This window comes from Octopus sinensis, linkage group LG14, assembly GCF_006345805.1.
Source record: "Octopus sinensis linkage group LG14, ASM634580v1, whole genome shotgun sequence".
Lineage (NCBI taxonomy): Eukaryota > Metazoa > Mollusca > Cephalopoda > Octopoda > Octopodidae > Octopus > Octopus sinensis.
In genome coordinates, this window is record NC_043010.1 from 15439213 (window position 1) to 15452653 (window position 13441).

General features: G+C 41.1%; 1 protein-coding gene across 1 annotated transcript in view; it reads right to left on the bottom strand.

The window, feature by feature from the left end:
* Positions 1–4514: 4514 nt before the first annotated feature.
* The window catches only part of LOC115218995 (mothers against decapentaplegic homolog 6), a 131184-nt gene continuing 122257 nt past the window's right edge, over positions 4515–13441 (bottom strand). Inside the window, exons 3-4 of the mRNA XM_029789033.2 lie at positions 11605–11682; positions 4515–5059 (exon numbers count right to left, since the gene is read on the bottom strand). Of these exons, the coding sequence (XP_029644893.1) occupies positions 4530–5059; positions 11605–11682 (608 nt within the window). The 3' untranslated portion in view covers positions 4515–4529. The remainder of the gene's footprint in view (positions 5060–11604; positions 11683–13441) is intronic.

Sequence of the window (13441 nt, forward strand, 5' to 3'; positions counted from 1 at the left end):
CCCCCTTCACCAGACATCCTAAATGCATCTTTCAAATTAAAAGCTTAATCAACTTGATAGATTAACAGGCTTGTCTTATCTAAATACGGTTGCAAAACACCGCAAAGCATTTTCAGCTCATTCCTATCGCATTTAATACACTCAGACAGCAAATTCTTAGATTGGCACCAGACCACAAATTGAAGGGAGAACGTGGGGGGTGGGGCGGGGCGGGGCGGAGGGCGCAGTCAGTTCGATTGAACCGAACCCCAGTGTATTTACTGGTACTGCTGAGTTATCATCATCATCACCATTATTACTGATTCAAATTTTTGTACAGCATAAGTTACAGGGACATAAACACATAAGTTACAGGGACATAAACCGCAAAGCATTTTCAGCTCATTCCTATCGCATTTAATACACTCAGACAGCAAATTCTTAGATTGGCACCAGACCACAAATTGAAGGGAGAACGTGGGGGGTGGGGCGGGGCGGGGGGGCGCAGTCAGTTCGATTGAACCGAACCCCAGTGTATTTACTGGTACCGTTGAGTTATCATCATCATCATTTTTGTACAGCGTAAGTTACAGGGACATAAACACACCAACACCGGTTGTCAACAACGAAGATAGTTGATGTTAGATACAGGGGTACAAGTAAGTAGGCACAAGATCGTAAATGCAGAAATGGCTATGGTGGTGGGTGCAGTTCATTAAATAATCATCACTTGTGCTTGACGTGACTGCGAAGACCCGACAAATGAAGTGAGTTCATGGCTCGCAGGACTGCCCCGCTGCGCTTAACGGGGACCGTAGGACGACCTGCTGTGCTTGAGGAGACCTATTGAGTCAAGTATATCAACATCAAAATAAAAATCAAATGGAAATTGTAGTTGTGATACCTGTTCCGGTGGCACGTCAAAAGCACCATCCGAACGTGGCTGATGCCAGCGCCGCCTTGACTGGCGTCCGAGCTGGTGGCACGTAAAAAGCACCAACTGATCATGGCTGTTGCCAGCCTCCGCTGGCCCCTGTGCCAGTGGCACGTAAAAATCACCCACTACACTCATGGAGTGGTTGGTGTTAGGAAGGGCATCCAGCTGTAGAAACAGTGCCAGATCAGACTGGGGCCTGGTGCAGCCTCCTGGCTTCCCAGACCCCAGATGATGATGATGATCCCAGAAGGATGACAGGTAAAGTTGACCCCCACAGCACTTGAACACAAAACCTGTAGAGATAACTTTAAAAAGTATAAAAAGTATATAAAAAAAATTACCTAACAATGGTGACTCTACCATTACAATAGTAAAATCCAAGAGCCTAAAGCTACTGTTACGAGGTTCGAATCCTGCTAAGGTCAACTTTGCCTTTTGTAACTTTGGGGTAAATAAAAAAAATTATCAGTCAGTGAAGCTCGGGGGGGGGGGATAATACTATCTGTCCTGCTTCTCAGAATTGCTGGCCTTGAGCCTAAATTAGAAATAATAATGTGGTCTAGTGGTTAGGATTCCTGGCTTTCACCCAGGCGGGCCCGGGTTCGATTCCCGGCATGGGAACGCTATGTTGTCCAACCCATGCTAGCATGGAAAGTGAACGCTAAACGATGATGATTATGATGATGATGTGAACGTGAGTCTGATTTTGCACCACCTCCTCTTCACCAAAACATTGTCAGTTCAAGATGGCCAGATATCTCCCACAGGACCAACTGACTTTTTTATCTTTTATTTGTTTCAGACATTAGACTGAGGCCATGCTGGGGTACCGACTTGAAGAATTTTTAGTCGAATGAAGCAAAGCCATCACTTATTTCCATTTCTTCTCCCTTTTTTTTTTTTGTTAAACCTGGTACCTATTCTATCAGTTACTTTTACCGAACCGCTAAGTTACAAGGATATAAACACAGACACAATGGCCATGCAGACGACCGACCTTCTTTCAGTTTCTGTCTACCAAATCCACTCACAAGACTTTGATTGGCCTGAGAATATAGTAGAAGACACTTGCCCAAGGTGCCATGCAGTGAGACTGAACCTGGAACCATGTGGTTGGGAAGCAAGCTTCTTATCATATGTCCAGAACCTATATTTTGTATACACACATACAGATCAGAATTCCACTATTACTATTATCGTTTCCATTATTATTATCATCATTTTCCTTACTACAATCATCATCCTCATGTTTATATTTGGCCCCTTACAAATTTGGCCGATCCTCTTACATTCCTTCCTAAAGAGTTCGTATCACACATTCAGAAACATGTCTTGATACATTCCTCACTTGTGTGTGTTTGTGAGGTTTCTCATATTCTTACTCAGTCGTCAAATCAGTCTTCAGAGAGAAGCATGCAAGGACTTCTAAAAATCTCTACTTGGCGTCAGTTCAACTCCAGAAGGTTGCTCTCTATACACGGAACATAGTTAAATAAAGACTGCACACTTATATACATATATGTCATATATATATATATATATATTACCAATGTCGCCTTACTGGCACCTGTGCAGGTGGCATGTATAAAAGGATTTGAGCGAGGTCATTGCCAGTACCACCCAACTGGCCCCTGTGCCGGTGGCACGTAAAAAGCACCCACTACACTCTCAGAGTGGTTGGCGTTAGGAAGGGCATCCAGCTGTAGAAACTCTGCCAGATCAAGATTGAAGACTGGTGCAGCAGCCATCTGGTTCGCCAGCCCTCAGTCAAAATCGTCCAACCCATGCTAGCATGGAAAGCGGATGTTAAACGATGATGATGATGATGATGACACTTAACAGGTTACGATTGATATCTGAGTCATAGGCTGGAAATGTTAAGGCAAGAGAAGAACAAAATGGAATAGAGAAAACACGAGGAGACACATGGGATGGTGAGTCGTTGAAGAGGTCACAGTGTGGTGAAAGAACTTTGACAGACAAACTAAAGATGATAATAAAACTTAAGTGAAGATCAAATAGTGTGTATGTTTAATTAACAAAAGGTGACCATCCCCAACTATACGAGTGTGTGTGTGTGTGTACACACACAAAGCGACTATACATACATATATGTACTTAATGTAAATCACTGAATTTAAAAAACTTAATTGCTGTTAGATAATTAACGGCATGGTATGCTGGCCAGATATTTGTAAAGCAGCAGAAAGTTCTGCTTGATACAATCTAACCCCACATTATTGGAATCTCAAATGTAAAGGTGTTTAAATAAAATGATGATGATGATAATAATAATAATAATAATAATGATAATAATTATAAATTCTTACACAGACACAAAGCCATAGGATTTCGAGAGAAGGGTGTATGTATTCAAGTTAACCCAGAAAGGTGAAAGACAAAGTCAATCCCAGCAGGATTTGATCTCAGAATATAGCAGCTAATCGTAACACATTTAATGATGATTTCTTACAAAAACACAAGGCCCCAAATTAGAGGAGGGGAGGGAATGGTTGATTATATTGATCCCAAGGATTTGACTGGCACTTTTTATCTGCAACGACCCTCAAAAGGGAGAGTAAGGAAGTGAAGCGAAGTGGATATGAGCAGGATTTGAAACTTGGCAAAATGCTTTGAGGTATTTTGTTTGATCCTCCACCGATTCTGATTTTTAAATAATAATAATAATAACAACGATGGTTTCAAATTTAGGCACAAGGCCAGCAATTTCAGGGGGGGGGGAAGAGTGTTTAAGTCAATCACACTAACCCCAGTATTAAACTGGTACTAATTTTATCGGTTCCAAAAAGGATGAAAGGCAAAGTTGGTTGACCCAGGCAGAATTTGAACTCAGAACATAAAGACAGACAAACAAAATCCTGCTAAGCACTTTGCCCAGTGTGCTAACGTTTCTGCAGCTCACCACCATAATAATAATAATAATTGATATTAATAATAATAATAATAACAATAAGGATGGTGATAATTACTTTCAAACTTAAGTCTAATGCTCCAAATTTTGGTTAGAGGGAGTAAGATGTATCAACCCTACACATATAGAAAGCAATGTTGATCATGGAACAATTTAAAAAACAAAAATCATACAGAAGAAATGTAACTAAATATCCCTTCTTCCTTACCGATTGTACTAATTTAAATAATAATAATAATAATAATAATACTTCTATGACCACAGTACATGATAATAGTAACCCCATCCCAGGATACAGTGGTTCACCTTTCCCCCCCAGTGCGTTTTCTCTTGGCTCATGTTTCACTTGACTCACACAGCTTTTTTTGTTAAGTTAGAAGGGCATGCGCAATGGAGGGGGTAACAAACACACACACACACACATACACACACATGCGCACAAAAACCCTTCCCGCCCTCTCTCATGTACACACACAAAAAGTATATCTCCACCTCCCCCTTCGAAACATGGTTATGATGACCCGCAGGCATATGTACATTTCAAAATAAAATAATGAAAAAAAAAAATTTTAATTTAAAAAAAAAAGTGATTTTAAAATAAAAGATGAAAAAAAAAAAACAATAATGATAATAATATTAATAATAATAATAATAATAATAGTAAAACAGTATTAACATTTATCACCTATTGACATTCAATAAAATTTCAATCCAGCACGGACAAGAAGTTATGAACTGTCTAGAGTAACAAGGACCCCAGCCTTTTGCAAAGCTGATCCGTATGGAACTGGGGTCATAAGGCCCGTCTAAATACTGAGGATCTCGGATTGCTTCAAACTGTTCCGAACATTTATAGTCAAAAATTTTGATTGAATATCCGGGCATAACTTTCCGTACCACCAGCGCTCGGCTGTTAGGGGTCTCCAGCGTGGGCGAGTTGACGAAAATCGGGCAAGACGAACGGTTGTACGCCCATACGCCGTTGCCCTCTTTGCTTAATATGATTCCAAGTCCCAGTTTCTCGCGGGTCCGCCGAACAGCCTCCTGGCTGGACTCGGTCTGTAGAATATCGAGGCACATGCCATCACCATGAGGTAAGAGTTGAAATATGTTTATGGCTGGTTGCTGCACACGGAATAACCGTCCCACTCGCTCCTTCATTTCCCAGTATGCGATACTGCACCAATAGTTCTGTGTACCATTGACACCATCTGTGAAAAGAAAAAGAAAAACCAAAATTAGTACATCTTTGAGAGCAAAGACAAAAGATTCTTCAATCATTTATTATTGTTAGCATTTTACCGTATGTCCATTATCTGGAAATCTTTTGTCACACATCTGTGACCTTTGCAGTGGCTCTTCCGTCCATGTGTATCCTCCTTATTTCTTTATTGCCCACAGGGGGCTAAACATAGAGGGGACAAACGGACTAAGTCGATTATATTGAATCCAGTGCATAACTGGTACTTATTTAATCGACCACGAAAGGATGAAAGGCAAAGTCGACCTCGGCGGAATTTGAACTCAGAACGTAACGGCAGACGAAATACTGCTAAGCATTTCGCCCAGCATGCTAATGTTTCTGCCAGCTCGCCTCCTTTCTGTTTTGTTTAGTCCATTCTCAGAACAGGAAGATATATGTGGATGGAAGAGTTGCTGAAGAGGTCACAGATGTGTGGTGAAAGATTTCCAGACGATGGACATTTATCTCAATAAACAATGATGTGTTATATATTTGCACACATATACCACCAAACAGTTCTATGAGTGAAAGAAAGCTTCTATGTGATCAGGCAATCGGCTTGAAATAACAGCTAAATCCCATTTTAAGAAAGGAACATGTTGAGTAATGTGACCCTACAATCCTTGCACACAAGAAAACAATGATGATGAAATAGAATAAACAGCAGAGTGTAATATGAGAGAGTGGACCACAGGTTGGGGACCACTGCTCTACAGTTACTTGACCAGCAAAAAATATCAACCGAATCTTTCTCAAATAGCACCCTACCATCTTTAGAGCAAAGAAAAAAAAAAAAGAAAAAGCTGTGTGGTAAGAAGTTTGCTTCCCAACCACAATGGTACTGAGATCAGTCCCACTTCATGGCATCCCGGGCAACTGTCTTCTATAAGCCTCAGGCCGACCAAAGCCTTGCAAGTAAGAGGTAGATGGAAACTGAAAGAAGCCTGTTATATATATATATATATATAGCATGGAAAACGGACGCTAAATGATGATGATGATGATATATATAAATAAATATATATATTTATACATATCTATATATAAACATACACACACACATATATATATGTGTGTGTGTGTGTGTGTGTGTGCATGTCTTTGTGTCCATCCATGGCCCCCTCACCACAACTTGATAACCAGTGTTGGAGTGTTTATGTCCCTGTAAACTTAGCAGACCAGTGCAAAAGACCGATAAAATAAATACCAGTCTTAAAAATCAGTTAAGTACTGGGGTAGTCCAACTAAAACTCTACAAGGCAGCAGGCCCCAGCATGGCCACAATCCAATGACTGAAATAAGTGAGAAGGTGGAAAAAAAGTAAAAGAAGATATACGTATGATAACGCAGCCCTGGATAAACGAGGTCAGTAGAAGACGATGGGAAAGGATCTTGGGCAAAAAGGTATCCTTCATTGTATGTCTTCTTTTCTTTTTCTTTTTTACTTGTTTCAGTCATTTGACTGCGGCCATGCTGGAGCACCGCCTTTAGTCGAGCAAATCGACCCCGGGACTTATTCTTTTTAAGCCTAGTACTTATTCTATCGGTCTCTTTTGCCGAACCGCTAATGTTACAGGGACATAAACACACCAGCATCGGTTGTCAAGCAATGCTAGGGGGAGAAACACAGACACAGAAACATACACGCTCACACACACATATATATATGTATATATATATATATACGATGGGCTTCTTTCAGTTTCCGTCTACCAAATCCACTGGTCGGCCTGAGGCTATAGTAGGAAGACACTTGCCCAAGGTGCCATACAGTGGGACTGAACCCGGAACCATGTGGTCGGTAAGCAAGCTACTTACCACACAGCCACTCCTGCGCCAGTCTGCAGGCCTACTTTTAAATCAGGCCCCAACTAAAGGGCCAAAGAACAGCAACATTCCTCACAATATTACAACTACCACCGCCGCCACCATCACAACTGCTGCCTTCACCACCACTGCCACCACAACCACCACCACCACATACTGTTGCAGAGTGCATAGTGGGCTATTAAGGTATAGATTTTGCTGGAAAGATAACTAGCCAAGCATTCAGTGAAGGAAGGTGGTGGATGGTGAAATTCTCAGGTAAGGAGAGCAAACTGCAGAAAGGTATGTAACATGTATTCATGTGTGTGTGTGTGTGTGTGTGTGAGTGTGTATGAGGGTGTACGTGTGTATGCATTGTGTGTACCTATCGCTTACACATTATGTTATGTACTACAGCGACACAGACACAGCGGAACACAGTAGTATGGTGAAGACTGTGTATAAAGGTGGTCTAATTCCTGGCGTTGGCGGTAGCAGAGAGAGAGGGGTGGAGGAACAAAGAGGGTACACGTTGTGGTGGAGAGGACGGCGGGGGGGGGAAGTAGCAGGTAGCTGGTGTGGCAGTGGTGGTGGTGGGAGTAGTGAGAGGCAGGTAAAAGACCAAGAGAACAACAAAAAAGGAAAAAAGGTATAAAGAAGTAAACAGAATACACACACACACACACACACACAGGAAGTTATGTAGAAATAGGGACATAGCAGTAACAGGGCTGGGGGAGCCGCGGGGGGGGAAGGGATATGGAGAGAAAGGGGTATGAGTGATGAAGAGACAAATGTCTTAAGACAAACACACAGACAGACGCACACACTCACACACACGGACACACAGCATACGCATCCATACTTGTGTTCAGCAACCCTTCCTCATGCACAGACACACACACACACACACACACACACCACACACAGAAAGCTCCCCTTGTTTATTGGAGGACTTCTCAGTAGAACATTCCATTAAGTTGTAACAAACTTGTGTTGCTAATGTGTGTGTGTGTGTATATATATATATATATACATACATACATACATATATATATAGAGAGAGAGCTCTTAAGGGACTTAATGTACATTATAAAGAGAGTATGGAGCACCCCTCTTTTTGTATGTATGTATATGTGTGTGTGCATTTATATATATATATATATATATATATGTGGTGGTGTGTGTGTGTATATATATATATATATATCATTAATTAAAATCTTAGGGTAGCAAGAATAGTCATCAAAAAATTCTTAGTTACCAGTGGTCTAGCAAGAAAGAAAAAAATTAGTCAATAGACTATATATTATTCAGAGAAGAATTATTTTATTTCAATCTGTATTTAAGTCTGCAGAAACCTTGCAGGGTCGAGGATTAAGGTAAAAGTTTTTATTTTTCAATCACTTTCGGAATTACAACAGTCGGTGGCTTGGAGTTTTAACTGCTGTTTCTAGCGAGCCAGATATCCTATTCTTCGGGTATTCTTCTATATATATATATATATATATTCTATTATTCTTTGGTTCCAGTCGTGACTGAGGTCATACTGGAGCACCGCCTTTAGTCAACCAAATCGACCCCAGGACTTATTCTTTGTAACCCTAAAACTTATTCCATCAGTCCCACATATTATACACACACACACACGAGGGGGTGCTGAAAAGTTCCTGGCTTTAAGAGTATTGCGAAAGGCCGGGTCGGAGGCCGAACCCAAACCTCAGTTCATTTACAGGGCTTAGAAAAACTGAAGGGCCACTGCAATAAGTGTGTGAATCTGAGAGGGGAATATGTTGAATAAAATCATAATAGTATTTTCTTTTACCTGAAGTTAGGAGCTTTTCAGTACCATTTGTTTGTACGTGTGTGTGTGTGTGTGTGTGTGTGTATATGTATATGTGTATATATATATATATATATATATATATATATATCTGCGTGCAATATATGGATTTATAGAATTGTCTGGCAATCACAGAAAGCTCCTCAAGCAGACTCCGTTAGCAGACCACACAGTAATCCTATGCAGGGGACCTAGAAGCTTTCTTTTTTACTCATCAATATATATTACGATGTTGTTTATTAAAGCCTGTGACTGCACCTGACTGAACAAACTTATGATCAAAGACATTCCACACCCAACCACTCCATTTATTGTTTGAGGCCTAGGTCAGGCATGAACGAACAAACCTATAATCAAAGACATTCTACATCCCAGCCATGTCCAGATGATTTTGGCCAAAATATGACCTGCTCTCCTTTTTGAGAAGGAAGTACAGGCACTACAGAATGGGGATCTTTTCGGTTTGACCGGCAGTTTTTTCTAGCGGTGTCATATGAAATTGTCACCCATAATTATGACCCTAGTATCGATCTATTGCATTTCAATCTGTTTCAGGGTCAGGGTTAGTTAGGGAGGAAGGGTATCTTTTTTTCTTCACAATCTGTTTCTTAAACGAGGGACATATTCATATGGCACAGAATGCTTTTTTTTTACCTCAATAGACGCATTGATTGGTTGAAATTCCCGAAATTGATGAAAAAAAAAAACAACAACAAATATCTTACAAACTATAGAATTTTCTCAAAAAAGCCAAGAGAAAAAGATGTTTTATAAACACATTCTACCAGTATGCGAAGTTTAAAAGTGTTTAGTTACGTGGAAATTATTTTAAAAAACTGCCATTCAAAACAAAGATCCCAGAATGGTGGGTTCAGTCCCACTGTGTGGCATCTCAGCCAAGTGTCTTCTACTATTGTCCCAGGTTATAGAAGACAGAAGCTTAAAGAAGTCCACCATATATATGTGTGTGTGTGTGTGTCACTACCAGACATTCTACTGCGAAAAAAATGCTAGGTCATGGGGAAATATTACCTTACTTGGAAACAGGCAAGAGTTGGCAGCAGGAAGAGCATCTGAAGGATCTTAAATGATGATGATGATGATGATGATGTGATTCGATAGAATTCAACTGTTGTTTCTAGCAAACCAGCTGACTCCTAAGCTGCTCCTTCCTATACTGGGATGTGTTATTAACACCACAGCTAAATGAGGTCACCTGTTTAGAACAAAGGCCTTAAATGAGGTCAGCTGTTCAGAACACCAGAGCACTTCTCTCAGGAAGACAGGGAGAACCTTCAACCCCCCCCCCAACCCTTTCATATCTGGGATCCTCTCCAACTTACAGTCTGGGGTAATAAATTTTTAGACACTGAGCAGAAAAAGAAAGAACAAATAGATTTCACAAATAGAAAAGATATCCAGACATTTGTGGCAGCCACTTGATAATAATAATAATAATTTTGCACTTCCACTGTGCCTCCGGAAACATGACACTCTCTTGGGCCACCCAAATTACTCTCCTCATCATACTTAAGGAGAGCACTCACCATAGTGCTGTTAGAGGTGAACCTGGTGCAGAAAAAAAAAGGGTCTGTACCTCCCCCTCATATCACACTATCATCATCATCATCATCGTTTAATGTCCACTCTGCATGCTGGCATGGGTTGGACGGTTTGATGGGGGACTGGCGAACCAGATGGCTGCGCTAGGCTCCAATCTTGATCTGGCAGAGTTTCTACAGCTGGATGCCCTTCCCAATGCCAACCACTCCGAGAGTGTAGTGGGTGATTTATGTGCCACCGGCACGAGGGCCAGTTAGGCAGTACTGGTGACGGCCACGCTCAAATGGGGTTTCTTATGTGCCACCTGCACAGGAGCCAGTCGAGCAGCACTGGCAATGATTTTATTTAACACCGTTGTCTGTGCTGGGACATGGATTCGATGATTTGACCAGAGCTGCACAAGGCTCCAGTCTGACTTGGCATGGTTTTTATGGCAGGATGCCTTTCCTAACACAAACCACTTTACAAAGTGTGCTGGGTGCTTTTAAGCAAAACCAGCACAGGACACTTCACCAGGGAGAGCAGCCCTTAACACTTCTATTGTGGAGCACAGGCTTTCTTGAGCACTACTGCCTTGAAAAGAGGAGGACACGTTGGATAATGGTATCACCATCATCAACATTTAACATCCTTTTCCATGCAGGGCATGGGTTAGACAGCTTGACAGGAATTGGCAAGGCCAGGGGCCACCGGGTCCTATATTCTGTTTTGACTTGGTTTCTACAGCCGGATGCCTTTCCTAACACCAATCACGTAGAGTGTACCGAGTGCATTTTATGTGACACCATCACAGGTGAACATAAAATGGAAATAACCAAAACTGAAATGTCTTTGATCTAAACAGGGGTTGGACCTAATTTGTTGAGGCAGACCTTATTTCTTTATTGCCCACAAGGGGCTAAACACAGAAGGGACAAACAAGGACAGACAAACGGATTAAGTCGATTATATCGACCCCAGTGAATAACTGGTACTTATTTAATCGAGGACGAAAGGCAAAGTCGACCTCTGCGGAATTTGAACTCAGAACGTAGCGGCACATAAAATACCGCTAAGCATTTCGCCTGGCATTCTAATGTTTCTGCCAGTTTGCCGCCCTATTGTCTGTTGAGGCAGACCTTCTGTAAGCCTGTCACCAACGCTCACCTATTTATGGGCAAGGTAGTATTTCCAATGGGAAGCAAACTTCTTATTACACAGTGATACAGGCATCTTGAGAATGTGTACACTGAATTTGTTCATTCAAAGAAATGGAGGGAAAATAAAATATAAAACAAAGGGAGCTAATCCATGTAACTTACCTGAAGAAGACAACCGATAGGGAGTTGGGGTAAGACCAGTTTCAGTTGAAACAGGATCCCTTGCCAACAACAGGCGGTCTGAAAAGATATTGAAGAGATTTTGATCAATATAGATTCATTAATAATAATAATAATAATAATAAAAAATAAGAATAATAATCCTTTCTACTATAGGTACAAAGTTTGAATTTTTTTGGGGGGAGAGTTATGTCAATTATAGCAACCCCAGTACTACACTGGTACTTAATTTATTGACCCTGAAAGGAATGATAACCAAAGTTGACCTCAGCGGAATTTGAACTCAGCATGCTAAATATCACCTTAATAATAATAATAATAATAATAATAATAATAATTAATTCTTTTTATTGGCCACAAGGGCTGACACACATGATTAGAAAACATAAAGGGATAAAACAGGACGAAAGGTTAAAAAGGGTTTTGTCCGTTTGTGAAAAATCCGAGTAAAAACAGTGTAACAATGAAATAATATAATAATAATAATAATAATGGTTTCAAATTTTGTCACAAGGGCAGCAACTTTGGGGAAGGGTTTAAGTTGATTTCAACAACCCCAGTATACATCTGGTACTTATCAACCCTGAAAAGATGAAAGGGAAAGTTGACCTTGGCAGAATTTGAACTCAGAATGTCGTAGCAGAGGAGATAGCGCTAGCATTTTGCCCAACATGCTAATGATTCAGCCAGCTCACCACATCATCATTGTTTAACATCCGCTTTCCATGCTAGCATGGGTTGGACGGTTCAACTGGGGTGTGGGAAGCCAGGAGGCTGCACCAGGCTCCAGTCTGATCTGGCAGTGTTTCTACAGCTGGATGCCCTTCCTAACGCCAACCACTCCATGAGTGTAGTGGGTGCTTTTTACGTGCCACTGACACAGGTGCCAGACGAGGCTAGCAGCGGCCACAATCGGATGGTGCATTTTACATGCCACCAGCTCGGACAACCTTAATAACAACAACAACAACAACATCATCATCATCATCATCAATAATTCTTTCTACAATAAACATAAGGCCTGAAATTTTGGAAAACAGGGTATAGTTGATTATGCCAGCTGGTACTTATTCTCCTGACCCCGAAAGAACAAAAAGAAAAGTAAGCCATGGTAGAATTTGAACTCAAAACGCACAGATGGACAAAATGCTGCTAATCTTTTCATCTGGAGTGCTAACAATTCTGCCAGCATGCTTCTTTAACGATGATAATAATGATGATCATCGAGGAGAATATTAATGAATGCCCCCCCCCCCCGGGGGTGGGGAATGGTTTTGGCAATAGCAATGATTTCTCTAGCCTTAATGCAAACCACAAATTTGTATCAGGACCGGAACGGTGAGAGAGAAACAACAACAACAACAGTGTCACAAACTGAAATAATTGTCGGCCTCTCTCCCAGACTCTTACGTTATTGGATACCATTTTTACTCAGGCCCCAGAGCAACGGCGAAAAACTGAGTTGGCTCTGGTGGAATTTGAACTTGGTTGATTTTTAGCATGGCTGGGTACCAACTTCTTGAGACGAAGTACAAGGTTATTACATACAGAATCAAACAGTATACACATGTTGGGGCACATGCACATGTATACTAAAAAGAATTTGAATGTAAGGCGCAGGAGTGGCTGTGTGGTAAGTAGCTTGCTTACCAACACATGGTTCCGGGTTCAGTCCCACTGCGTGGCATCTTGGGCAAATGTCTTCTGCTGTAGCCCCGGGACGACCAATGCCTTGTGACTGGATCGGTAGGGAAGGGAAACTGAAAGAAACATGTCGCATATATGTATATATATATATATATATATATTATATATATTA